The sequence below is a fragment of the Rosa chinensis genome, chromosome 4 (assembly GCF_002994745.2).
Source record: "Rosa chinensis cultivar Old Blush chromosome 4, RchiOBHm-V2, whole genome shotgun sequence".
Lineage (NCBI taxonomy): Eukaryota > Viridiplantae > Streptophyta > Magnoliopsida > Rosales > Rosaceae > Rosa > Rosa chinensis.
Window position 1 is genome coordinate 37,702,940 of NC_037091.1, and position 25,104 is coordinate 37,728,043.

Sequence of the window (25,104 nt, forward strand, 5' to 3'; positions counted from 1 at the left end):
CAAGTGGAAGGTTGTATGACAAGTTGCTATGACAATTGTAAGAAGAGCTAGAACGTGTCAACAACCTAAATGAGACAAAGCGGTCGGGAACTGCACTGCCAGTTAACCTGCCATGGAATCCAGTATACATAGTCATAGTCAATATCTAACCAACACCTTCCCCCAAGGACCACGACGACATCCTTCATCCGGACAACAAGTAATGTTGACAGCCGGTTCTGTAGTAGCTTCGTTAGTTCAACTGCAGATGTAATGAATCATATTTAATGAACTCTTACACTAACCCTTTGCCATCATACATTTATCATTCCACTTCTGGACATGTTTAATGGATTATATATGATTACATCTTTCAGTTTTCATATTTGCAACAATCAGGCAGGATGGTGAGAGCACTAGATTTATATTACATTTCACTTTATAATTACAATAACTGCAAGAACAAGGTTTTCATATTGTACCTCTCCTATTATAAATGTAAGATCTTGCAAAATACACAAAGATAGCCAATTCTACCACACTGAGTCCAGCAAGTAGCCAATAGAAGTAATCAAGATGTGCTCGGTTCAGATTATTAGAAAACCAGCTATCTTGACCCATCCCACTGGTAGCTTTCTCAATGGCCGAGATAAGAAAGCTGCTGAAAAAGCTTCCAACACCAAATATGCTGAGGTAGAGGGCGAGTCCTACACTCCGTAACTCAGTTGGCACCTGGTCATAGAAAAACTCTTGCAAACCAACCATTGTGAAAACATCGGCTAATCCCATCAACAAGTACTGAGGAGCCAACCACCAAATACTCATTGGAACTGTGGCACTTGGATTATCAACCAGACCATAATCTTCCGCAGTTTGCAGCCTTGTCATCTCAACCAGAGCTGCAACAACCATGGAAATAGCACATAAACACATCCCTGTTCCAATTCTCTGTAGCATTGTGATGCCAGAGGGTTTCCTAGTATAAGCTCTAGTCATTGGTACAAAAATGCGGTCATAAATGGGAATGAAGATGATAGTTGCTAGGCCGATAAAAGTCTGAAGGGAAGCTGGTGGTATGTCAAAACCTGGCACAATTGTTCTGTTCATGGTAGCACCTTGCTTGGTGAAGAAGGTTGAAAACTGTGCAAACACAATAGCATATGCCAAGCATGTAGCCCATATTGGAAATAGCCGAAGAATGCTTTTTGCTTCTTCAACCTCGAGGACGGTACACACCTTCCCATTTCCCTTCAAATCATCTGGAGCAAGCAAGGCTTTGTTGAGGAACCTGCCAGATTTAGAGGATTCAAACAATTTAAAAGGAGCTTGAAATTCAGAAGTTTGGTCAAGCATATAATAATCTAATTAGTTAAGTTTTCTGGTATAAACAGTTGCAATATGAAATACTAGGTTGAGCAAATAAGTTCAGCAAATACTAAATCTTGCTTTATAGAGAATCACAGCAAGGTTGTGTCGCGGACTGCAATATATTTACCATATATTCTGTCAGTGGCACTGTAACAGTGTACGTTCAAGAATACATATAGTAGCCAATGCAATAGTGAGTAATAGTACGGGCTGAACCCACCAGGTATACAATGACTACACACAGATATGATACTTTGATGAGAAAATTTATCACTTCTAAAATTCCAAATGGTCTCATACATATTTAAGAAAAAGGGGGAATCCGATATAATTTGACTTTGTATAACTCAATTAACCTTTATCCAACTCATTCTAGCTCTATAGCTAATTTAAAATTGAAAGATTTATCCAGCCATATTAGAATCTTCATTTATTATTAATATTTTATAAGTCTGCCACGATTCAGGCATGGTATATGGGGTATTAACAGCTTTGTATGCATTAAACTTCTTACTGAATCTTGTTGCTTAGTTTATCCAGTTCTCTTCAATCAACTCTCAACATTATTGTTTTTGATCGAATAAATCTCTTACTTGAATTGTTCAGAACTTTGGTGAGGCAGAATTCCTCGAGATTCCTCTTCAGAAGCTATTGCTGAAGAACATGTTCGCCAATTCCTTAATGATACAACAAACACCTTACCAATTCTCACAAACGGGCTTTCCTCATCCCCTTTGACGCTATACCGGTAAGTTCTAGTTCCAAGAAGGAAAATAGACAATGCGAGGACCATCACAATACAAGGAATTCCAAAACCAAGACCCCAGCTCAGGTTGTCCTGTATGTAGGCTAATAAGGAAAATGTACACAAGGGACCAGCACATATACCAAAATACCACCAATTGAAGAATGAGCTTTTGGCTTTGCATTCATCTGGATCTTGTCCATCAAACTGATCAGCTCCAAAAGCCTGAACGCAAGGCTTGTGTCCACCTTGCCCCACAGCTACTAGATATATAGAGAAGAAGAAGAACAATTCTTGAAGCCGAGAAGAACATGATGTGGACTGATTGGTTGTTTCACAGTCAGAAGCACTTAGAAAAGGAAGCAAGGCCGAGAGGGTCAACAAGCCAAGTCCCTGTTCCAATTTAGATCAAGAATGGTAGCATTTTAAACATAGCAGCAAATACAAAGGAAACAACATTAAAATATATATCAAAATCATTCCTACAGAATACATAATCACTCCATAGAAAATTCCATCCCAAGGAAAAATAAAATCATATCAAACTATAAAGAGTTTTCATATAATGTGATTAAGAGCCAGACTTTACCTTACACCAGGTCAAAAGGGTAACTCCCTAAACACATTGGATCAATTATAGAGCTAATGAATTCTATGCTCACACATCACTTTAAGCAATATAAACGGTTTCTTAATAAAAGAATTTTATGAGGGCTCAAACTGAACAAAATCGATTTTCGAGACAACAAAATGAGCAGGCTCTTCTTGCCAAACCAGAGGCAAAATTGTATACCAAGCTAGCCTAAGAGCAGCTGCATTAGTCTCACTACCACATTACCACTCTAGATGAAAGATTTTTACTTTAGACAGTAAATAAATATTTTACTCAGTTAATATATACTTACAAAAAATTGTAAGGCAGGAGAGTGAGACAAACCAAAATGTAGAGGAGAGAAGCAACAACGATGGTGCGGTAGCGTCCGAGGTAAGAATCGGCCAAGAACGCTCCAAACAAAGTGAGCAACGACGCCGTTCCGTCCCAAACGTTGACATTTTGAGCCGCCGTGGCCGTTGACTGACCCAGAGGCCCTGTCAGATAGGAGATAAGGTTGGAGGCAATACCATAGTAGGCGACCCTCTCCGCAATCTCCACACCTGAAACAAATTCATCTTCGGTAATTACTTTATGCACAGAGGCTTGAAGTAGTGAATGTGATTCACTGCGGCGTTTACCTATTATGAATGAGGCGGAACGCCAACCGCCTGAGGTGGACCTGAGGACCGGGTGTCCTTGGTAGTCAACGGCGGCCTCCACCACGTCGTCGTCATCGTCGAGTAGTAGTGGAGTATGGGTGGCCGGAGACTCGTAGTAGGAGTTGGCCATTTTTGACTGATTGAGCTCCAAGAAATATCTTTTTGCTCCGTTTGTTTGTTTGTTTTTCTTTTTTTCTTTCTTTGCTTATTTTTCTTTTGTCTCATGCAACATATTAACTTTTAAAATATTAACATACCTAGCATTTTTAGTTATAAAAAATGTCAATATATGTGTGTGTGTATTGACTCAGAAATGTGATCACATTATGAGATCAGCAAGCTGTATAATATAACAACACACTTCACAGCACAGAATTTTATGCTAAGCACACTCCTAAATAAAATACACTTCATAGCACACTCCTAAATAGAGTATACTACACACCACACCTCTAACACACCCACCTTTTAGAATTAAGCCAAGAACATGGAAAACTAGACCTTCGAAGATGATTAAGGGACAACAAGGTATCTATTTTCCTTGTCGATCTCCTCATTCAAAAAAAAAAAAAAAAAAAAAGGCCTATCATCCTTTCATAAGAAAGGACGGAGACCCAAAGCTAAAATGAAAAATAAAAACCTAAGAATCCTATGAGCCTGAAACAACCAAGCCTACATGATGTCCAATATCCACTTTGGAGCCTAATAGCCCCAACTTTGAGAAGCCCTAGCAGGCACCACCATTGCTGACACATCACAGCCTCCGCTGCCGTCGTCGTCAGCCAAGCCACCATGGGAGGCTACCCTAAAGCAACTTAAATGTAGCTACCCTCAGATGAAGCTCCAGTAACCAAAGTAACCAAGAAAATGTTGGAGTTATGGATCAAAATCCGCCCTAACTTATTCGTAGAAACCTAGGACAACCTTACGCATATGGGGTATCCCGGAGTTCAAGTAAAATGTAGACAAAACCCAAAATAGAAAAGGCCCAACACTTGGACAAAGCCTTAGGCCCAGAAACCCTAAGCCCAAAATCTTGTGGAGAAAACCCTAAGCCCAATATCAGCAAAGACCCTAGCTCTACATACTCCACCATGTCGTCGCCTGTGGCAACCAGATGGCCAAAGCTTGCCACCAACATAAGCACCGAGCCCCAGCATTGACCATCTAGACTCAAGCGCCACCACCTCGGCTTGGGAACCAAGCCTGAATTCGCCATCAACTCAAACACAGCCAGCAACAAAATCCTAGCACCATCCCCCAGCCACTATGCTTCCTGCTGAACTCCCAGAAGCAAACCCCGACAAGCCGCCCTCACCAGAGCCACAAAATTTGTCTGCATACTCAATAGGAAGACGCAAAAAACCCTACATCAACTCTGCCGCTATGGAAAATAGGCCTCTGTTTAGGAATGATCCGTTGAGGGCATTCGGGGCTGATGGAATCCTCGATACTCCTATTTGCTGAGTTCTGCTTTCACCGGAATCTACAGACATAGAAAGAAGCCATTATCAGCGCTTATATAGGCGCTGAGGATGGTTGGGGTCCAGACCAGCTGTCAAATCTACTCGACCTGGAGACATAACACCCTTCCACGTGTACGGACGTGCGCTCATCCCCTATGGAATCGTTATCCTTCCTTTGGAGTAGCCTATAGTCGCCGCACGAGCAAAGGCCCGTACGCTCGTTAAGTGGGCCCATCAACAGCCTCTGTAACCACCGCGATGGTAGCCAATCCACCATCCCCAACATCCAGGCCCAAATCATCCATCTCCTTGCAGTTAATTCCAACTTTAGTCGGCGCTATGACCATCCCTAAAGACCCAACCACAAAATGGTTGAAAACCAGCCTTGCTTGGTGGCAGCCGCAAACGAAACCATCCCCACCACCCTCATCAAACGTAGACTTAGTGCCAAAAACACCACCTTGGAGCCAAAGTACTGAGCAGCCGCAATGAAACCCTAAGAGACACCTACTAGAGAGAGATCATTTTTTAGACAATTGAAATATTATCTACGAGGTTAGTAAATTTAAAGTTTTCCTCTAAAAATATTTATTTTCGTGAATTCAAAAGCTACTTCGGATACTGCTTTGTAACTTCCTAACATCCAGAAGCGTAACTCTTTTCCCAAAAAACTTATAAATGAAGAGAAATTCTTAGGAGGGGGTTTTCCCACCATGTGGCTTTAGGGCCAACCAATTAGAAGAAATAAAGAAAATTTTCTCTCTTTTTTGAAACTGCCCCTGCTCCCTATTGTGTAATATCTAAAATACCTCCTCTGCTCGACAGTGATTGATCCGCCCCACCACATTGACCATGCGGTTGCCTCACGCAAGATTCTCTCGTAAATGAATCCACCTACTGCTTCCCCAAACCGAATTTGAATGATGACGTGACATCGGACAAATGAAAACCGCTCGTTTTGAAAGCAGGTAATTCAAGTCAACTCTGGCTGGCTGCCGGGCAAAAAGCTTCGAAACTCTTCTATTCCATTCTCTCCTGTCTCTACACCTTCCGATCCCACTTCCTCCATCTCTCTCCGCCGTTACACCCATTCGGATCCCAATCCAAGTCCGACCCGACTCGTCTTTGCAAAATGGACGGAACCTCTGCTGCTGGCGGAGGCGGCGGTCCGGCGCCCTTCTTACTGAAGACGTACGACATGGTGGACGACTCGGCGACGGACGAGATCGTGTCGTGGAGCTCCAACAAGAAGAGCTTCGTCGTCTGGAACCCTCCAGAATTCGCTCGGCTTCTGCTCCCCACCTATTTCAAGCACAACAACTTCTCTAGCTTCATCCGTCAGCTCAATACCTACGTAAGTCCTTCCTCTTCAGATTTTGATCTAATCGAATTATCAGATTTTTTTTTTTGAATCATAGCTCCTGTACATTTCGCTTCCCATTTGTTTGGATGTAATGATTAATTAACCTGCAGAAAATTGTAGTGTTGTACTGGTTCTGTCTATAGCTAGCTGATTGCATTTTACTAGGATCGAACCGGTATTGTAATCGAAAATGGAAATTCGATATAGATGATGAAGTATGTGATTTTAGGTGAAACGATGAGATCACACTACATTTTTGATGACTTACAGTAAGGTTTAATATATCTTTTTAGATGCACTAAGTGAGTCCTTGTATCTACTTAGACGAGCCTTAGTTGCGTCCTTTGCTAGCTTTCATTTCCTGGTTTCTAAGCACCAGCATTTTAGGAATTGTCTCGGATACCTTTTACTACATGTTTAGTGATACAAATGGGATTTGGAGCTGTTGAACATGCTTTGGCTTGGCTTCTGAGGTTTCCAAGTAAGAAAAGGAGATGGAAAGCTGACATGCCTCAAATCCTTGCATGCTGGAAAAATACTTTTGGTGTAGCAAAACCTTCTCCTTCCCTTGCAAGTTGGTTACCCACAGTCCACATCAGTTTTGGTACCAGTGCGTGATTGGGTTAGAGTTCAAGGATAGGTGACTTCTAAGTAAGATGATGATGGATCAAGTATTATGTATGGGGATACCAAGTCATTAGTGACTGGTAGGCTAGGTCATAGGTGAGTGAAAGCCGCCTCTTGGAATGAAACGGCTACCATTGTGCTACTGGTTTAGCTTGAATAAAGTGCCGGGCATGGAAGCATGGTGAGCTGTCATGTCTCAAATAAACTACACTGAGAAGATACAATATAATGGAGTTGTATATGAGCACTTAAAAAAGGTAGAATATTATGGGATTATGCATGAGCTCTACTTGGAAACCAGTTTTCAAGGCAATTTATATCTATATGTCATAGCACAAGGATGGGAGCAGCAAAAGTTTGAGGCTATTGTGATCTAGATTACCTTGAACTAAGGGCAGACCGAAAATTGAGAGATATGTGCAATACAATACAAGTGATCCACTATTAGCAGTCTCACAAAAGGATATGTTTAAGGGGATAATATGCACTCATATTGTTTTGCTGATATGACAGTCTTGCCATCAAGGATTTGTTGATATAACTTTCTTTTCTTCTTTGTTCCTTTTCTTTGTCTGACATATGTTGCTGGTAAAATATGTTAAGACATCAAAGGTTTTGTCCTTAATTGATGTTTAATTTAGTCTTTAGTTTTAGTCTGGTTTTTTATGTGTAGCTTAGAGATCTGATAATTTTAGTAATCTAGCTTAGAGCATATCCTGCTCAAATCTATTTTACTATCGTATGGAATATACTTTTCATTGAGGTAAATTTTGTATGGGCCTTCCTCTGGTTGTCCAATGCTTAATGGTAAGCAAATTCAGACACACACACACACACACACACAAAAAACCGAGAAATGGTATGCAAATCTTAGATCAGGAATTCTTGTGTTGTTCATTTACTTTTATATCTTAAGCCGTCTTTTATATATATGCCACGCCTTAAGTGCCTCCTTAGCTGTCCTATTTCCCCCATTCACCCTCTTTTAAATGCAGGCACTACAGGCTCCAAAAGAATTTGGTATTCTCTCTATTTATTTTTGTTTCTATTTGTGGTGTTCCTTAGTACATTTTAACCAAGCACATTGGATTATTGGCCACAGGGATTTCGAAAGATTGATCCTGAAAGATGGGAGTTTGCTAATGAAGAATTTATACAAGATCAAAAGCATCTTCTTAAGAATATTCATCGCAGAAAACCCATTCATAGCCACAGTAATCCTCAGGGTTCTATGGTTGATCAGGAAAGAGCAGCTCTTGATGATGAAATAGAGAAGCTATCAAATGAAAAAGCTGCACTTGAGGCAAATATTTCAAGGTTCCAGCAGCAGCGATCTGCTGAAAAGCTTCAGTTGGAAGACCTGACACAGCGGGTAAATGGTATGGAGCAGCGGCAGAATAATTTACTAACATTCTTAGATAAAGCTGTTCAGAACCCTGCCTTTGTTGAACATCTAGCCCGAAAAATTGAATCTATGGATTTCTCAGCATATAACAAGAAAAGGCGTCTGCCTGATGCGGACCACTCACAGCTAGTTGTGGACAATAGTTTTGTGGATAACCAAAGTAGCTCCAGATCGGAGTTTGGAAATTTTTTCCACCAAGACTTTTCAAATAAGCTGAGACTGGAATTATCTCCAGCTGTTTCAGACATGAACCTGGTTTCACGTAGCACCCAGAGTTCCAATGAAGATGGGGATAGTTCAAGTAGGAAAATATCGGAAGAACTGAAAGGTGCACAGATGAGAACAGAAGGTCTTTTATTTGCGAATGAACCACTAGAACTTTCGGATACTGGAACATCTTTTGCATTCAAAATGGATTCGTTATCACGAAAAGCACCAAATGTTGGAAGCCCTGGACTTCATTCCTTGCAGTCAGGTTTGCCTTCTAATGAAGATAGTGATGGCCAGATAACCTGTCACTTAAATCTCACACTATCATCTTCTCCCTTGAAAGTGATCAGTAGCCCGCATTCAGCTACGGTACCCCTAGTAGGTCAGGACATTTGCAACTCCCCATCCCCAGGTTTGAATGCCACTAACAAAGAATCAGATATAAGAGCCCTTCCACAGAAAAATCTGGCTGATGAAGACAGGCCTAAAAGTTCCCAAAAAGAGGCCACAAAACACAGTAAAGGGCATATATCTGTTCCAGTTAGAGTAAATGATGTTTTCTGGGAACAGTTCCTAACGGAAAGACCTGGTTGTTCAGAGAATGAAGAAGCAAGTTCTAATTTTAGAGAAAATCCGTATGATGAGCAAGATGGAATGGCCAGAAATGCTAAAGGTGCAGAAACACTTACTCTTTGACAACCACAGTGCGGTGAGCCCCAGGACCAGGTTCCAAGCAGGCTCTCTTCCTGTTATCTCATTCTATGTGAGATTCATGTTTCTTAAGATCTCGAACTTGACGTGACTTTACCTGTCATTGGTTTGAATAAGTTCTTGGCAAAATGCCATTAGCTCTCAGTTGCCTTTTGCTACTGTTAGTGGTCATGATTTGACTAAATCAGCAGTGTTGTATTTGTGCATATATTGTAACTACGTTTCTAACCATTAAATAGTTAGGTGATTTCGGTTTCTTGAGAATCTATTCCACCTGTTGGACAGAAACATATTAACCTGCTATTCTGTTTGATATATCTTTTGCTCAAGTTCTGTCAGCAGTAGCACAATAAGCTTATCTCAATTGGAGAGTGTGTACCGCTCCAATTCAGACCAAAAAAAAAAAGTACAGACTCCAATTTTTGGCATGTACGGAGCCTTCGAATCTATGGTTTTATGATTAAAAATGCTTCTGCTTCTCTCAAAATCGCATTCAAATTTGGCTTGATACAGATCTTAATTCATGTCTCAGTTGACCCATCTTTCTGAAACACACCTTACCAATGTGTAAAGCAGAAAGTCAGAACTCGTGACATTTGAACAAACTCGGCAATGCACAGTGTCATCCAGAAGAATGTTTTGACGCTTAATGTTACGAGTCATTGTTTAGCTGCCGTACTTCTCATGCAAAATTGCAAATACAAGAGCCTTCTTGCAGTCTCCAAGGCTATTTCACTCCTCAGCTGCCAGTTTGGCCAGAACTCTCTCTTATAAACTCAAACACAATCATTCTGTGCTCCCATTGCAGAATCGTATTAACCGAATTAAATTTCTGATATATTCTGCCAACTGGCCTGAATTGGGCTTTGAATTTAATCTTTTCAGCAACAACATCATGTTCTAAAAACTATAAACATTGCAAAAGCTCCACGATCAAGTTCTTCCGTTAATCCATTGGTAGCTTGCTTAGCTCCTCATAAGTAAATCACAGCAGGTTCATATCTGGTATGACTAATTAAACCTGAATCACCTTTCCTTTACTAAAGATTCCTGGAACAACAGAATAGGTGGCAGCAAGACTAAGTTTACAAACCCGGAGCTACTGAGGAGCACTGAGCCAGTAAGGATCAGGGTGAATTCTGTTTCCGTTTTGAATGTGTGCTGCCGATTTCAAAGTAAAGTTGTCTCTCCTTATTTTCATGAAAGACATTACAGCATTACCGCATTGATCCTCCCATTGCGAAGAGAGGATTCCCTTCAACCAACAACTCCCGATTCTGGAATTGGAGGCAAGCTTGCTTGCACCAAAACTCATTCACCAGCGTAATCTTCTGATATTCAGAATCCGGCCAATCCATGTTTTCTATCTATTTGAAATTAAAAAATGGGACTCAGGTTTCATCACTGCCTCTATATTGCCTAATAGTCACGCAGAGATTCCATGGAATGAAAGACAATGTCATGTGGAGGTAAAGCCACTTTTGACTCTTACTTCATGCTTAAGTTCTTGATTAAGTCAAAAACGGTGGCTTACTTCATACTTAAGTTCTTGATTAAGTCAAAAATGGTGGCTTACTTTCCAACATATGATAGTTGTAAAGATTGCATTTACAACTCATCTATAGCTAAGTTTCTTAAGCTGTAGGAAGCTAGTTGTAACCGCCTCTATCTAGTATAAATAGAGGTCTTGTGTTATAGAGTTGTTATCCCATGTTGGTGAGTGAAAATAGAGAGAGAGAGAGAGAGATTTCTCCTAAAACTCAATTGTCTCTCCTTTGTTAGAGTGTATTTCCTCCTGATATAAGAGAAAGGATATTATCAATTGTGCTCCCCTTATTGCAGGAGAGAAATTGTTGTATCCTTTTGTCATAGTCAAATCCTTCTAAAATTTGCCTATCAGCTTGTGCGCCACTCGTTTTCATAGTTTCTACTTCAGTTGTAATTGGGTGCCCCATACCACAATTATCCTAACAGTGGTGTTAGAGCGCCGGGTTTATAGCCGGTTTTCGTGCTACAGTTAGATCCAATTAGTGGAAAGGAGGCATCTTCAACGATGGCGACGAAGTACGAAATAGAGAAGTTCAATGGGAACAATTTCTGATTGTGGAAAATGAGAATAAAAGCAATTCTGAGAAAAGATAACTGCTTGGCAGCAATTGGAGTTAGGCATGAGGAGATCACTGACGATGGCAAGTGCCACGAGATGGATGGCAATGCTATTGCTAATCTGCACCTAGCACTATCCAATGAAGTGTTTCAAGTGTGGCAGAGAAGGAGACGACAAAAGAGATATGGGATACACTCACAAAATTGTATGAGGCCAAATCACTGCACAACAAAATCTTCTTGAAGAGAAAGCTTTACACCCTTCAAATGATGGAGTCTATTACGATGACCGACCACATTAACACCCTCAACACCTTATTTTCACAGCTCACAGTAATGGGGCATAACATAGAGACAGGTGAACATGCTGAAATTCTACTTCAAAGACTACCTGTTTCGTATGATCAACTTATCATCAACTTAACTAACAATTTAGAAATAGTCTTCGATGATATTGCAGCTGCAGTTCTTGAAGAAGAAAGTCTGCGCAAGAGCAAAGAAGATAGATTGGGAGGGTCACAATAGGCCAAAGCTTTGATGATAATGAGAGGGAGATCAATGGAACGTGGCCCCAGTGGGAGTCAAAATCAGAGTAGACCAAAATCCAGAAGTAAGAAGAATGTCAAGTGTCATCATTATGGCAAGAAAGCGCACTACAAAAGGGAGTGTTGGCATCTCAAGAAGAACGAAGAAACCAAAGGAAAAGGTCTTGAGTCGTCAAGAGGCAAGAGAAAATTTGCTGATAATTGGCTTATGAACTCAGGAGCAACATGGCATATGACCCCCTAGAGAGAATGGTTCCGCCAATATGAACCTATCTCAGGAGGATCGCGTTCATGGGAGATGATTATCCCTATGAGATTTCTGGTATTGGTACCATCAAAGTGAAGATATATGATGGTAAAGTTTGCACCATTCAGGAGGTACGGCATGTGCAAGGCCTGAAAAAAAAATCTATTGTCTTTGGGACAATTAGATAGTAGTGGATACAAAATCTATGGTCAACATGGGATCATGAAAATAGTAAAATTCACGCTTGTGGTAATGAAAGCGGAAAAGATATATAGCTGCAAATCTATACATGCTTAAAGGATAAACACAACAAGAAGGAGAAGAGTATATTAATTGTGTCAGTAAGTTCTTTAGAAGAATCAACGATGACGTGACACCATAAGCTTGGCCACATGTTAGAAAGGGATTTGAAGATTCTCGAAAAGGTTTCATTACCCTTTTGTGAGCATTGTGTTACTAGTAAGCAACACAAATTAAAGTTCAGCAGTTCTAATGCTAGAAACAAAGCTATCTTAAAACTAATCCATTCCGATGTTTGGCAAGCACCAGTTCTATTCCTAGGAGGTGCACGATATTTTGTGTCTTTTATTGATGATTACTCTAGGAGATGGGTACATCCAATCAAGAGGAAGACAGATGTATTCCCAGTTTTCAAAATATACAAAGCGCGTGTGGAGCTTGAATCGAAAAAGAAGATCAAGTGTTTGAGGACGGATAATGGAGGAGAATATACCAGTAATGAATTTGATAGCTTCTGTCAACAAGAAGGTATCAAGAGGCAGTTAACAGTGGCATACACTCCACAACAAAATGGAGTAGCAGAGTGGATGAAAAGAACCTTGTTAGAACGGACAAGAGCGATGTTCAGGACTGCGGGGATGACCAAGTCATTTTGGGCAGAAGCAATGAAGACCGCCTGTTATTGGTCACCATCAACCGCAATTGATCTGAAGACGCCAATGGAGATGTGGACTGGTAAGCCAGCTGATTATTCTCGCTTACATACATTTGGAAGTCTTGTATATGTTATGTACAACGCCCAAGAAACATCAAAATTGGATCCAAAATCTAGAAAATGCATTTTCTTAGAGTATGCTGATGGAGTTAAGGGGTACCGCCTGTGGGATCCCACTGACCACAAGGTGATTATCAGTAGAGATGTAATATTTATAGAAGAAAAGGTACAAGAAAAAGAAAATGATAGCACTTCAAAAGAGAAACCAGAGACAATTACAGTACAAGTTGAAGATAAACAAGAACAAGAAGTTCCAGATTCTTCTGAAGCAACACTAGAGCATGAAGAACAAGAACAAGTTGAGCTTGCAACGCAACTCGGGAGAGAAGAGAACCATCTTGGCACTCACAATACATTATGGAGGGAAATGTTGCACATTGTCTACTAATAGAGGATGGAGAGCCATCAACTTTCCATGAGGCTACAAAAGGCCAAGAAGCTTCTTTGTGGATGGCAGTAATGTAAGAACAAATTGAAGCCCTCCATAAAAACAAGACATGGGATCTTGTTCCACTACCACAAGGAAGGAAGGCCATTGGCAACAAATGGGTCTATAAGATCAAACGAGATGGCAATGACCAACTGGAGCGGTATCATGCTAGATTGGTGGTGAAACGATTAGCTCAGAAAGAAGATATTGACTTCAACGAAATATTCTCTCCTATTGTTCGACTCACAATAGTTTGAGTAGTCCTGGCAATGTGCAACATTTTACTTATGCTTAGAGCAGTTAGATGTGAAACTGTGTTTCTTCATAGAGAACTTGAAGAAGATATTTATATGCTCCAACTAGACAGATTTGAAGAAAAAGAAAAAGAGAACTTGGTTTGCAGGTTGAACAAATCACTATACGGTCTCAAACAGGCTTCGAGATGCTGGTATAAGAGATTTGATTCCTTCATCATGAGCCTTGGATACAACAGACTCAGTCCAGATCCTTGTGCTTACTACAAGAGATTTGGTGATGGTGATTTCATTATTCTGTTGTTGTATGTTGATGACATGTTGGTAACAGGCCCTAGCAAAGATCGTATTAAAGATTTGAAGACATAGTTGGTTAGGGAGTTTGCAATGAAGGACTTGGGACCAGCTAGCAAACAAGATTCCAGGGATGCAAACACTACTAGAGAAAACCCATTCAGAGACAAAATTAGTTTGTCTCTAAATGCTGAGAGTTCGTCCCCCAAAAAAATTAGAGACGGAACCATTTTGTGGCTAAAGTCGTCTCCTAATGCTCGTCCCTAATTATTAAAGGCAATGATCGGTAAATTTTGTCTCCCAATGTATTTGGAGAAAAAATTTAAATTGTCCCCTATTCCATGAAGTTTTGTCCCCCAATTTTTTAATTTGGCGGGAAAATCAACTATAAATAGCGCCAATGAGAGGAATAGGGGACAAAACTCAGTCCGTCTGCTTTTATTTTCAAATTTTAATTTTTTTCAAATTTAATTTTAAATAAATTATTAAATGATACTAGGCAACATAATTTAGTTTGTCGCCTATTAAATAGAATTTTTTTTTTTTAACAAAAAATTCAATTTGTTACGTTATTGTTATGGATAATCTAGTGATTAAAAAAGAAAAAGAAAAAAGAAGACAATTTCAACAACACAAAAACTAAACGCTTTCATAAATATGTTTCACAAGTCTTCAACTAAAAAATAAATTCTACAAGTAAGAACATCCATGTGTTAAAATAAGATAAACAACGTCTTAATAATAGTTAACTTAAAAAAACCTAACAAGCTTAATGCATATAGCCAAGATTTTCCTCACTTTCCTCATCTTCAGGGTCCATTTCTTGGTCGTTCTCAGCAGTATCATCACCATAAGGAGGACATGTATTTGCTTTTGCATAAGCCGCAAACTTGACTTCCAGTTCTTCTATTACCTATTATGCTCAACAACTTCAATGTTGTGTTCATGATCCGTCCGAATTGGAATTCTCTTTTTCGCTGCATTGACAACAGCGTGAGTTCCTACAACCCTTGTAATGCCACGAGTTTTCTCGACCTGTGAAGAAGCCACATCTTGATCTACTTTGCCTATGAGAAACAAGTACAATCAATCCATTTTCAGTATGTTTCTATCGAAATAGTGCATCAGCCTCTTGAATATCAAAATAAAACAGAAAACAAAAGTTGCATATTCAAGAGACAAGCCTTCCTCTTGCTTAATTAGCCAGACTTACTGGATTAACGCAGATAACTATAATTACTTTGATAGAGAATTGCTGTAAGCCAAACTGACTGGATGACAAAACTACAACTCATTGAAAGAGTAGCATATGTAACAGCTCATCATCCCATTAATGTAAGAGTAATAAACATATCTTCCAGACCAAAGGGAAAAAAAATATATATCTTCATTTAGACCACCCCCAACTTTTTCATGCAAAAGTAACAAACAAATCTTCATTCAGACCAAAGAAAAAAACATAACAAAAATCTACCTTTCCATTGTAATGCAAAGAAAATAAGAAATCACCAATCTGCTACCTGCAATGAAACAATGCACATTAAATCGAGCAACAAAACCAACTACCTCCCATATAAAATTGAACTCTCTGTCATATAAAATCAAACGTCACAGAACATGTAATCTATATTCCATGCATATCTTTTTTTTTTTTTTTTCCTGGGGACGTGATTATACCATGTATATCATGTAGATAACTAAACTTTAAGGAGTATTTAGACTTCTGAAAATTAAGACAAATGATCGACAAATAGAATCAAAGTGAAGAATGTACAGACAAATAAAATCATAGAGTCTCCAAAAAAATAGAAGTGAAGTTGAGAATATATATATATATATATATATATATATATGTATGTATGTATATGCGCTTAAGTATAATTTACCGCAGAGAGAATTATGTAATACAAAATCAGAGAAAATTTAAAGAGTACGTTAATATTGCTAGCTGGCTGGCAATCTCTCTCCAACCTAATGAGTTATGCCATTAAGTTTTTTGGTATTATCATTTTGTTCAGACTAGCCTAGAGCTCAAAACATCAGAGACTAGTCATGAACATTCATCTCATTCCAAAAAAAGAAAGAAGCCATGAACATTCATCTACTGATCACAGTTCCATTCAATCCCCGGCAATACTTAGGCAGCTACATGTATTAATATCTGACATATATACACAGAAATTAGATAATTGTATCAGAGTGATCAATATCAATATCACTAAGCAGCTTACAATCAATGTGATTAATGCATCAAACTGATCAATCTTTCGTTATAGATAAGGAGCTTACCTGACTTCTTCAATAGCATTGAAGATGGCCTCCCATGAACCATGAACTAGTGACTCAATTAACTAATACCAATACAAAGCCCATCACTAAAACAGCACCATCAGTAGTTCAGTACTACTTCAGCCATAAGTTTGACAAATTTTAGCTCCTAATCAAAACCTAAGACCAAGAAACAAACAAGAACAGTTTATAGGGAATCTTTACTGAGCTAAGAATTACAATATGTAAGACCAAGAAACAGAGTTTAAATCTTCAAACTTGAATTATAAACAAGAATAAAGATGATGAATAACCTGGTTCGCTCACTTTGCTTCCGAACCGCGATCCGGATCGCACGACTCAGAACGCAATACATTCGCGATCCAGATCGCTGGTAGAAGCAATCCCAATATATTGGTCTCTCTGTACTTCTCCTATCGCCCTTTGTCTCTCTGTACTTCTCTCATCGCCCTTAGTCTCTTCTGTACTCCTCTCATGGCAGCTTAGTCTCTTTCTATTCTTCGTTGATGGCGGCTTAGGGCTGGAGGAGAGGTTTGTGGTCGTATGAAAGGAATCTGAAAGAAATTGTGATTATGTATGAATAGAAGATTTGGTATTGTGGGAAGATATTATTTAAGTCCTTATTTCCGTTCTTTTTAATGCAATTACTTCATTCTCAAAAAAAAAAACGTCCTTATTTCCGTTTTCTATAATTCTATTGTAAGCAGAGATTTTTATTCTTATTACCTTTAATAAAAGATCAAAAGACCCTTTAAAAAAAATATTTCTTTATTTATATAAATTGTAATTTTACTTGTTTATCCTTTTTCTTTAACGTGGATTTCATAGTATCTAAATAAGGGGTATTTACGTAAAAAAATTTGTTTTGGCTAACAAACTCTTTTATTTTAATAGATAAATTAATTAAAATAAAAGAATCCTAATACGCTATTAGGATTAGGAATTATTAAAATAAAAGAATCCTAATACCCTAAGTGTATGTCATATAGAGGATTATCTAGAATTCGGATTTTCAAAACAATTCTCTTAGGTTCTTAGTAGCAGTCAACAATACAATTATCTTCTAGTCGCGCCTCTAATCTCAATTTAGCAGTACCAAAATAAATAAAAAAGATTGAAATTTTGCAACATTGAAAACCCTAATTCGAGATCTAAATGAGGAGAAGAGAAACTAAGAGTGGCGAGATAGCTAGATGAGAGGGATTGCATGAGAGAGACACCGCTGCTGGGAGGTATTGGTGTTCAGAGACTCGTGTGGCGAAGTCGTAGAGCAGTGATCATCGTATAGTTCAAAGAACTAAGACTAGGGGAGAAGAAAAATAAATGGAGAGGCTATTTATATGTGAGATCGAAACTACATCGTTTCAATCCCATTCAGTCGCTACACACTATTTATTTTTGTCAAACCTTGCCCAAAAGTAATATATATATATATATATATATATATATATATATATATATATATATACTGCAAACAAAATTAGGGGCGAAAGTTTTCGCCTCTAATTCTTTTTGTCCAAAATTTGAAATTCGGCACAACTAACCGCTTAAATTTGATCAATTATTTACAAAATCTAAAACACATAGGAGACAAAATTAAATTTCATCCCCAATTAAATTTTGGGACAGATATTTTTTGTCCCTAATTGAAAATTTTTTGCCTCTAAATAGCGTTGACTGAAGAGTTTTGAAAGACAAAATTTTTAGGGACAAAATATTTTTTTTCGTCTCTAATCATGTGTTTGGGAGACGAAAAACTAGTCCGTCCCGAAAAAATTTGTCTCCAAATGGGTTTTCTCTAGTAGTGAAATTTACCGAGATAGAAATAGTAGGAAGATTTGGCTTTCTCAGAAGAACTACTTGAAAAAAATCTTTTGTAACTTCAACATGCAAGATTCTGAGTCAATCTCTACCCCTCTTCCTATTAATTTCAAGTTATCCTCAAGTACGAGTCCTAGCAACAAAGTAGAGAGGATGAAAATGTCTTGAGTACCGTACAAATCAGCAGTGGGTAGTTTAATGTTTGTTATGGTGTGCACAAGACCAGACATTGCACAAGCAGTGGGAACAGTTAGTATGGCGAATCCTGGTAAAGAGCATTGGAGTGCTGTAAAGAGGATCCTAAGATATGCCAAGGTTACCTCAAATGCTGCATTATATTATGGAGGATCAGATTTTACTGTTAGAGGCTATATCAATTCAGATTATGCAGGTGATCTTCACAAGAGCAAGTCCACCACAGGTTATGTGTTTACTCTTGCTAAGGGAGCTATAAGCTAGGTTTCGAAACTGCAATCTATTGTGACTACTTATACAACAGAGGCAGAATACGTCGGAGCTACGGAAGCTAGCAAAGAGTCAATATGGTTGCAAATGCTACTGGAGGAGCTCAGACACAAACAAGAAAAGATTGGTCTATTTTGTGATAGTCAGAGCGCTTTGCACCTGGCAAAGAATCCAACATTCCACCCAAGGACAAAGCACATACGATTTCAATATCACTTTGTTCGTGAGAAGGTGGAAAAAGGAAGTGTGGATATACAGAAAATCCATACAAATGACAACCTAGCAGATGTTCTAGCAAAGCCGATCAACAATGACAAGTTTATTTGGTGTCGATCCTCTATTGGCCTAGTAGAAACATAAGCAGTATGGACCTGGCAAAGTAGAGAGGAAAGAAGAATTACAAAACTGACTTTAAGTGGGAGATATCTGGAGGTAAAGCCACTTTTGCCTCTTACTTCATGTTTAAGTTCTTGATTAAGTCAAAAAATGGTGGCTTACTTTCCAACATATGATAGTTGTAAAGATTGCATTTACAACTCATCTATAGCTAAGTTTCTTAAGCTGTAAGGAGCTAGTTGTAACCTCATCTATTTAGTATAAATAGAGGTCTTGTGTTATAGAGTTGTTATCCCATGTTGGTGAGTGAAAACACACACAGAGAGAGAGAGAGAGAGAGAGAGAGAGAGAGAGAGAGAGAGAGAGAGAGAGAGAGGAGTTTAATTAGAGAGAAAATAGAGATTTCTCCTAAAACTCAATTTTCTTTCCTTTGTTAGAGTGTATTTCCTCCTGTTATAAGAGAAAGGGTATTATCAATTGTGCTCTCCTTATTGTAGGAGAGAAATTGTTGTATCTTTTTGTTATAGTAAAATCCTTCTATAATTTGCCTATCATCTTGTGCTTCACTCGTTTTCATAGTTTCTACTTCAGTTGTAATTGGGTGCCCCATACCACAACGATCCTAAGATGTCACGATTCCATTTCCCCTAGGGTTGAACTAATCCTCAAGGACATTATACAAAACAACGCTGAATCATTATATACAACCTGATAGAAGGTGGTATAAGGTGGTAATCCTCTGGACTCTGATAGAAGAGCTCCCAAGTTCATTCAAAATAACTAATAACAAAGAAAAACAACATGACAGGTATTTTGCAAGTAGAAACATAACATAGGAATGCAGATTATAACAAGCGCAAAAGATCACTTTTATTCAAGAGACAATGAAACTGTTTAGAAATTTTGTACTTCCAATGCTGGGTAACAGAAACATAGAAACAACTTGAATACATTTCAATCACCAATTATAAGTAAATATTTGAAATCTCATAGATTCAGGTGAAGCCTTATTAAAAGAAGGAACAATGTAGAAAGCTAAGAAATGTTTCGCATGCCCCCAACATGCCTGTGTTCTGCTCCAAATGATAGAATACTAGAAAGTTACTACTTGACCATATTAGAAGAGAGAAAATCGATTGAGATGACGTTGGCTTCACATCTACTCCAACTCCAGCACTTCTGCTACTGGCAGTGAAACTAGAGTCTCCTCGTAAGTAACAGTTTTGATTGGAGAATTATCATCGTCCTCTTGAATAATTCTCCGAAATGTCATTGTGCTGGGATTATATAATTGCAAGCATTTTTCATCATAAGCCATCAAAAATTCCCCATTGTCCAAAATGCAAAGAGGTTTTAACCCGTGTTCATCAAATCCATGGTCTGGACCTATAACTGCTGAAGGAATATGAAGGACTCTAGTCTAAGATTCCCTGACCCCAAATTCCTTCATCACCCATATGTTAAGATTGAATTTATCGAGTCCAGAATGTACAAAGAGACAGTTTTTGGTAGTCCCAATCCCCAAGGAGCTAAGTTCGTGGCTGCCACCAGGTCCACAGTCAGGTAATGGCAATGCCTCCTTAAACCTGTTCTCTGCTAAATCAAATGAAATGATGCTAGACCTCAGAAAGCTAAACTTGATCCAATGTATCCATTTAAATAGCAACCTTTTGCAAGTTTAAATTGACATACTTGAGGTCTATGTAAGTCCTCCATTCATTCCTCTTTAGTGAGTAGACCTCAATCACAGTTTTAAGATGATCACTATATCCCCATATTACTTTATAGTCTTCAGTAGAGGGATCATAACCGACGCCATGAAAATTCATATCATCCTTCCTAAGAGTAGGTTTTGGATGAACCCTCATATCTCTAGTAGATGGGTTCCATAACACAAGAACGTCACGCCCATCCATTCCTAGACCTACCAGACCATGGCACGAACCGAAGAATTTCAAAGATGGGTCGGGCTCAACTACGGCTGGACAATGTACTGTTAGAAAACATGGACTTAACATTATCTGATTTACATTAAGAATAAAACCAATTGATTTATCTTTACATAAATAACAAGAAGTATATAATCATAACTCTAATTCTGGTTATCTATTGAGGAGTATGTCTCTTAATAGAAGTAGGAAGCTCATTAGTAATTAACCTGAATTACATCGAGTATTTGTGATAAACAACAAGTCTCCTATCAAGATAAACATGAAGCAAGTGTTGGACTCCTTATGGGATGAGTCCGGCTTGGGTTTATTGACCAATATAAATAGGGAGCAAAGTCCCTGTATTCATCACCGGTTTTTAGCATATAGTTCAGCCCCATTCTGAAGCTTTTGGTGTTGACATACAGAAGGCTGTTGCTCCAGTTTGCTGCTATTCATCCTCGTTCCAGTTGCCAAGATGTTGAACCTAGGCCAAGATGTTTCTGCAGGGATCCAGAGCATCATTGATCCAGTGGAGTCCTAGTGCCACTAGGAAAGCTATTCTGCAGAATATGTGGATGTTGTGCAGCTGGTTTATTTGTTCTTGATGTGTGTTGTATGATTTGATCTTGTGGTTGATGTGTTCTGTTATTGCATCATGTAGTTTAGCAACTGGTATAAGAGCTTAGGAATTTCACAAAACACATATCATGCGTTTTTGTCTAGAAAACCATACTGTGAAAATTATTTTCTGGAAAATAAAATATATTTTCTGTTATAGTAAAGCAGGCCTTAAGTGGTTTTTATACCCAGTTTTACTACTAATCCAATTCATTAAGTAAATAGGCCCAAATCCGAGTCCAGAATTAAAAATATTACCGTTAGAACATAACGGTCACTTGTGCTTTAGAGATCAGATTTAGTTAGGACTCACTGAGATAAATTCTCAGTTATGGGGATTCAAGACCCTCTTTAGAATTGATTGGATCATGAGGAAGGGTTGAAATTTGCTGCTTGTTTTCTTTTGCTTCCGCTATAAAATAATTGTTGCAGCGCTGTAGCAGAGGCCAAGGTATCTTCATTGAGAATCTCAGAACTTGTTTTTCAATTTCTGCATATGGAAAAGGTTGTCATATGGATTACTGTTTAGCATATGGAAAGGGTTGTCATAATCATATTTGGAATGCTTGATCATGCCAATTGATGGAATTCTGCATATATGGTTGAATGCTTTACTGTGATCGTGTGATGTGAAGTGTGAAATTGAGAATTATGTGGTTACTGTAATGATGAGATATGATTGAGTATTGTTTGTTTAAGTATGCTGTGAATCTTTAGTTAACAATTAGGAACATGTATCCCCACATTAAATCTGCAGTATTGTTATTTTCATAGCATATATGTAAATTAATAAGTTCATATGAGAAACTGAACATAAGGTTATTAATTTTAGTTTTGTGTGATTCTTGGAAAATTGTATTGATTATTTTGCACAAAGCAAATCTTCACTGTCGTTTTTCAAAATTTGAGTATTAACAAAACTGAAACTGGTGTTACTGCATTTAAAATTGCACTTATATTTTGTCTTCCAAAGAAGTTGTTCACTGTGTAATTTTGAATGCAGAACAGCATCATATGTAATCACAACTATCTATTTAGATACCTTGAAGCTTTTCTTGTCCAAAGATTTTGACTGGTTCAAGGAATGACTGATTTTTGTAAAATGCAATATGGTGATTTAGAACTTTAGAATGTTGAGTTTTATACCACAAAGGTGTTACTTGATATTATTTCAGTTATGGGGTTTTATGGAAAACTAATCATGTATCAGCATAAATTTTAAAACTAAATGACTGCTTGTGAATTTTATGCCTTTTACTTCATCTTGTTTTGTGTTATTCAAATACATGATTTTGTTTTAAAAGTTAACACACAGAAAAAAGTTTTTGCAGAATCTTATTTTTTTTCTTTATTTTTCTGTGTTTTTAGGGCTAAATGTGGTCACTATAGGCCAAATTCAGTTGCTTAATGGATGGAATTATAAGAAGTGGAGAAATCAAGTTGAATTTTATCTATCTATGCATCAAAACATGGATCTTTGCTTGATTGAGGAACAGCCATTACAGCTAGACACTTAGAGCACAGAAGAAGATAGAAAATATTATAAGGAGTGGTATAGCTGCAACAGGAAGGCTAAGAATGTGATAAGAACCTCTATGTCTGACACTGTGAGGGGCTCAATTATTGAGCCAGAGCTTGCCATGGACTTCCTAGAGGCCATAGGAGATAAGTATAAGGAGAGTGACAAAGCTGAGGCTGTTAGGCTATCCAAAAGATTTAATGAGCTGGATTTTTCAGGAAAAGGAAGTGTGAGGGAGCACATTATGGAGCTGATTGACCTTAACTCGAGGCTGAGGGATTTAGACATGGGAGTTAAAGACTCTCAGGTTGTGCATGTAGCACTTCAGTCACTGCCTAACACCTACAATAACTTGAGAACCTCATACCATGCCCAAGAGTCTAACTAGGACTTGAACAAGTTGATTTCTATATGTGTTGTAGAGGAAGAAAGAATCAAAAAAGAAAGCAAACCAGCTACTGCAGTCAACCTAGTTGAAAAGCCTAAGTGGAAGAAACAAAACAAACTTAAGGCCAAGAAGACTACCACCATTAAAGTACCTACAGAACATAAAGCTGAGAAACCTTTTAAGCTTAAGTGCTATTTTTACAAGAAAATAGGGCACATGAAGAGAGATTGTAGTGGTTTCAAGGCTTGGATGATAAAGAAGGGTGAGTCTTTTCCAAATTCTGTCTTTTCTCTAGAAGTTAATTTTGTTAATATAGCATCTCACTCTTACTGGTTAGACTCAGGCTCACCTATACACATTACAAATTCCTTGCAGGGTTTAACAAACAGGAGGACACCAAAGAAAAGTGAGGTCCAAGTCTGTGTGGGAAATGGTTCGAGAGTAGCAGTTAAGGCCATTGGGACCCTGAAGATTGATTTAGGCTTAGGAAATTTTATTTTTCTAGATAGTGTTTATTATATTCCTTCTTTGAAAAGGAATTTGATTTCAGTAGGTCTTTTAGTTAAGATTGGTTGCAAACCCATTATTGATTTCAGTGGAATAAAGTTATTTCAGGGTTCAAATTATCTTGGCTGTGGTGTGTTTATGCATGATTATTTGAAATTAAATTGTTCTGTTGCTCAACAAGAGATTATGTTGATTGAAAATAATCAAAACACTATAAAGAATAACACTATCACAGGTACAAAAAAACATTGTTCAATAATAAGTCTGCAAATATATGGCATAGAAGATTAGACCATATATCTAAAGAAAGACTGAAAACACTCGAGAAGAATAAAATTTTACCTGCATTGGATTATACTGATTTGAATGACTGCATTGAGTGTTTTAAAGGGAAATTGACAAACTGCAGAAAGGAAAAGGCCTTAAGAAGTCAAAACCTATTAGAACTAATACACACAGACTTATGTGGTCCATTCAAACACAAAACTATCTGTGAAAATTTTTACTTCATCACATTTATAGACGATTTTTCTAGGTACTACTATATCTATTTACTATCAGAAAAATCACAAACTCTAGATGCATTCAAAATTTATAAAACTGAAGTTGAATTGCAACTAGAGAAGAAAATAAAGTTAGTGAGATCTGATAGGGGAGCAGAGTTCTATGGTAAACACACTGAAGCAAGCCAGCAAAAGGGTCCTTTTGCACTATATTTACAGGAAAATGGCATTAATACTCAGTACACAACTCCCTATAATCCTACCCAAAATGGAGTAGGAGAAAGAAAAAATAGGACCTTGTTAAACATGGTGAGAAGTATGATGTGCACTACAGGTCAACCTATAATTTTATGAGGTGCTCTTAAGAATGCAAATTAGACAAGACACCATTTGAGTTGTGGTGTGGAAGGCAACCTAGCTTGCATCACTACCATGTGTGGGGATGCAAGGCTGAGGCAAAGTTGCCAAATGCACTGTCACAGAAGCTTGAATCCAAAATAGTTAGTTGCCATTTTATTGGCTACTTGAGAAAACTAAAGGCTATAGGTTCTATGCAGCTCAAAATTTTACCAGAACTTTTGAAACTCATCAAGCAAAATTTTTGGATGAAGGTTACAGTAATACTAATTTTGAAGACTTGTCTTTAGAGTTAGAAGAAATTACTGAAAATGAAAATTTACAGAATATCTTACCTTTAATTCAGTCAAA

General features: G+C 38.1%; 3 protein-coding genes and 1 long non-coding RNA gene across 5 annotated transcripts; 1 reads left to right on the forward strand and 3 right to left on the reverse strand.

Annotated features, from left to right (window-relative positions):
- Nucleotides 1-381: 381 nt before the first annotated feature.
- On the reverse strand, nucleotides 382-3,553 carry LOC112197046 (protein NRT1/ PTR FAMILY 5.10). Of its 2 annotated transcripts, XM_024337572.2 has the most exons (5): nucleotides 3,326-3,553; nucleotides 3,030-3,247; nucleotides 1,941-2,485; nucleotides 1,065-1,267; nucleotides 382-878 (listed from the first exon to the last, which is right to left on the reverse strand). In XM_024337572.2, the coding sequence occupies exons 1-5, from the start codon at nucleotides 3,474-3,476 to the stop codon at nucleotides 451-453; spliced, it is 1,545 nt and encodes a 514-aa protein (XP_024193340.1). In that variant the 5' UTR covers nucleotides 3,477-3,553; the 3' UTR covers nucleotides 382-450. The 2 variants fall into 2 exon arrangements, with proteins under 2 accessions (XP_024193340.1, XP_024193339.1); XM_024337571.2 differs by having other exon boundaries at nucleotides 382-1,267.
- A 2,190-nt stretch (nucleotides 3,554-5,743) lies between these two features.
- LOC112197047 (heat stress transcription factor A-5) lies at nucleotides 5,744-9,443 on the forward strand. Its single transcript, XM_024337573.2, has 2 exons — nucleotides 5,744-6,166; nucleotides 7,905-9,443. Exons 1-2 carry the CDS (start codon nucleotides 5,945-5,947, stop codon nucleotides 9,111-9,113), a joined length of 1,431 nt encoding a protein of 476 aa, XP_024193341.1. The 5' UTR covers nucleotides 5,744-5,944; the 3' UTR covers nucleotides 9,114-9,443.
- Nucleotides 9,444-14,993: 5,550 nt separating this feature from the next.
- On the reverse strand, nucleotides 14,994-16,871 carry LOC112198421. Its single transcript, XR_005809268.1, has 4 exons — nucleotides 16,602-16,871; nucleotides 16,309-16,467; nucleotides 15,494-15,539; nucleotides 14,994-15,086 (listed from the first exon to the last, which is right to left on the reverse strand). It is a non-coding gene; the product is annotated as an uncharacterized LOC112198421 (long non-coding RNA).
- Nucleotides 16,872-20,089: 3,218 nt separating this feature from the next.
- Nucleotides 20,090-20,846, reverse strand: LOC112199232. The gene is made up of 3 exons (XM_024340277.1): nucleotides 20,623-20,846; nucleotides 20,431-20,561; nucleotides 20,090-20,322 (listed from the first exon to the last, which is right to left on the reverse strand). Exons 1-3 carry the CDS (start codon nucleotides 20,844-20,846, stop codon nucleotides 20,090-20,092), a joined length of 588 nt encoding a protein of 195 aa, XP_024196045.1.
- Nucleotides 20,847-25,104: the final 4,258 nt, after the last annotated feature.

Coding starts and splice junctions, on each gene's coding strand:
- LOC112197046 (XM_024337571.2), bottom strand. CDS start 3,476: ATGGCCAACTCCTACTACGAGTCTCCGGCCACCCATACTCCACTACTA. Junction 3,248..3,325: donor TTCCGCCTCATTCATAATAG/GTAAACGCCGCA, acceptor AATTTGTTTCAG/GTGTGGAGATTGCGGAGAGG. Junction 1,268..1,940: donor CAAAGTTCTGAACAATTCAA/GTAAGAGATTTA, acceptor TAAATCTGGCAG/GTTCCTCAACAAAGCCTTGC.
- LOC112197047 (XM_024337573.2), top strand. CDS start 5,945: ATGGACGGAACCTCTGCTGCTGGCGGAGGCGGCGGTCCGGCGCCCTTC. Junction 6,167..7,904: donor TCCGTCAGCTCAATACCTAC/GTAAGTCCTTCC, acceptor TATTGGCCACAG/GGATTTCGAAAGATTGATCC.
- LOC112199232 (XM_024340277.1), bottom strand. CDS start 20,846: ATGGATGGGCGTGACGTTCTTGTGTTATGGAACCCATCTACTAGAGAT. Junction 20,562..20,622: donor AGGACTTACATAGACCTCAA/GTATGTCAATTT, acceptor GATCAAGTTTAG/CTTTCTGAGGTCTAGCATCA. Junction 20,323..20,430: donor GATTGGGACTACCAAAAACT/GTCTCTTTGTAC, acceptor TTCCTTCAGCAG/TTATAGGTCCAGACCATGGA.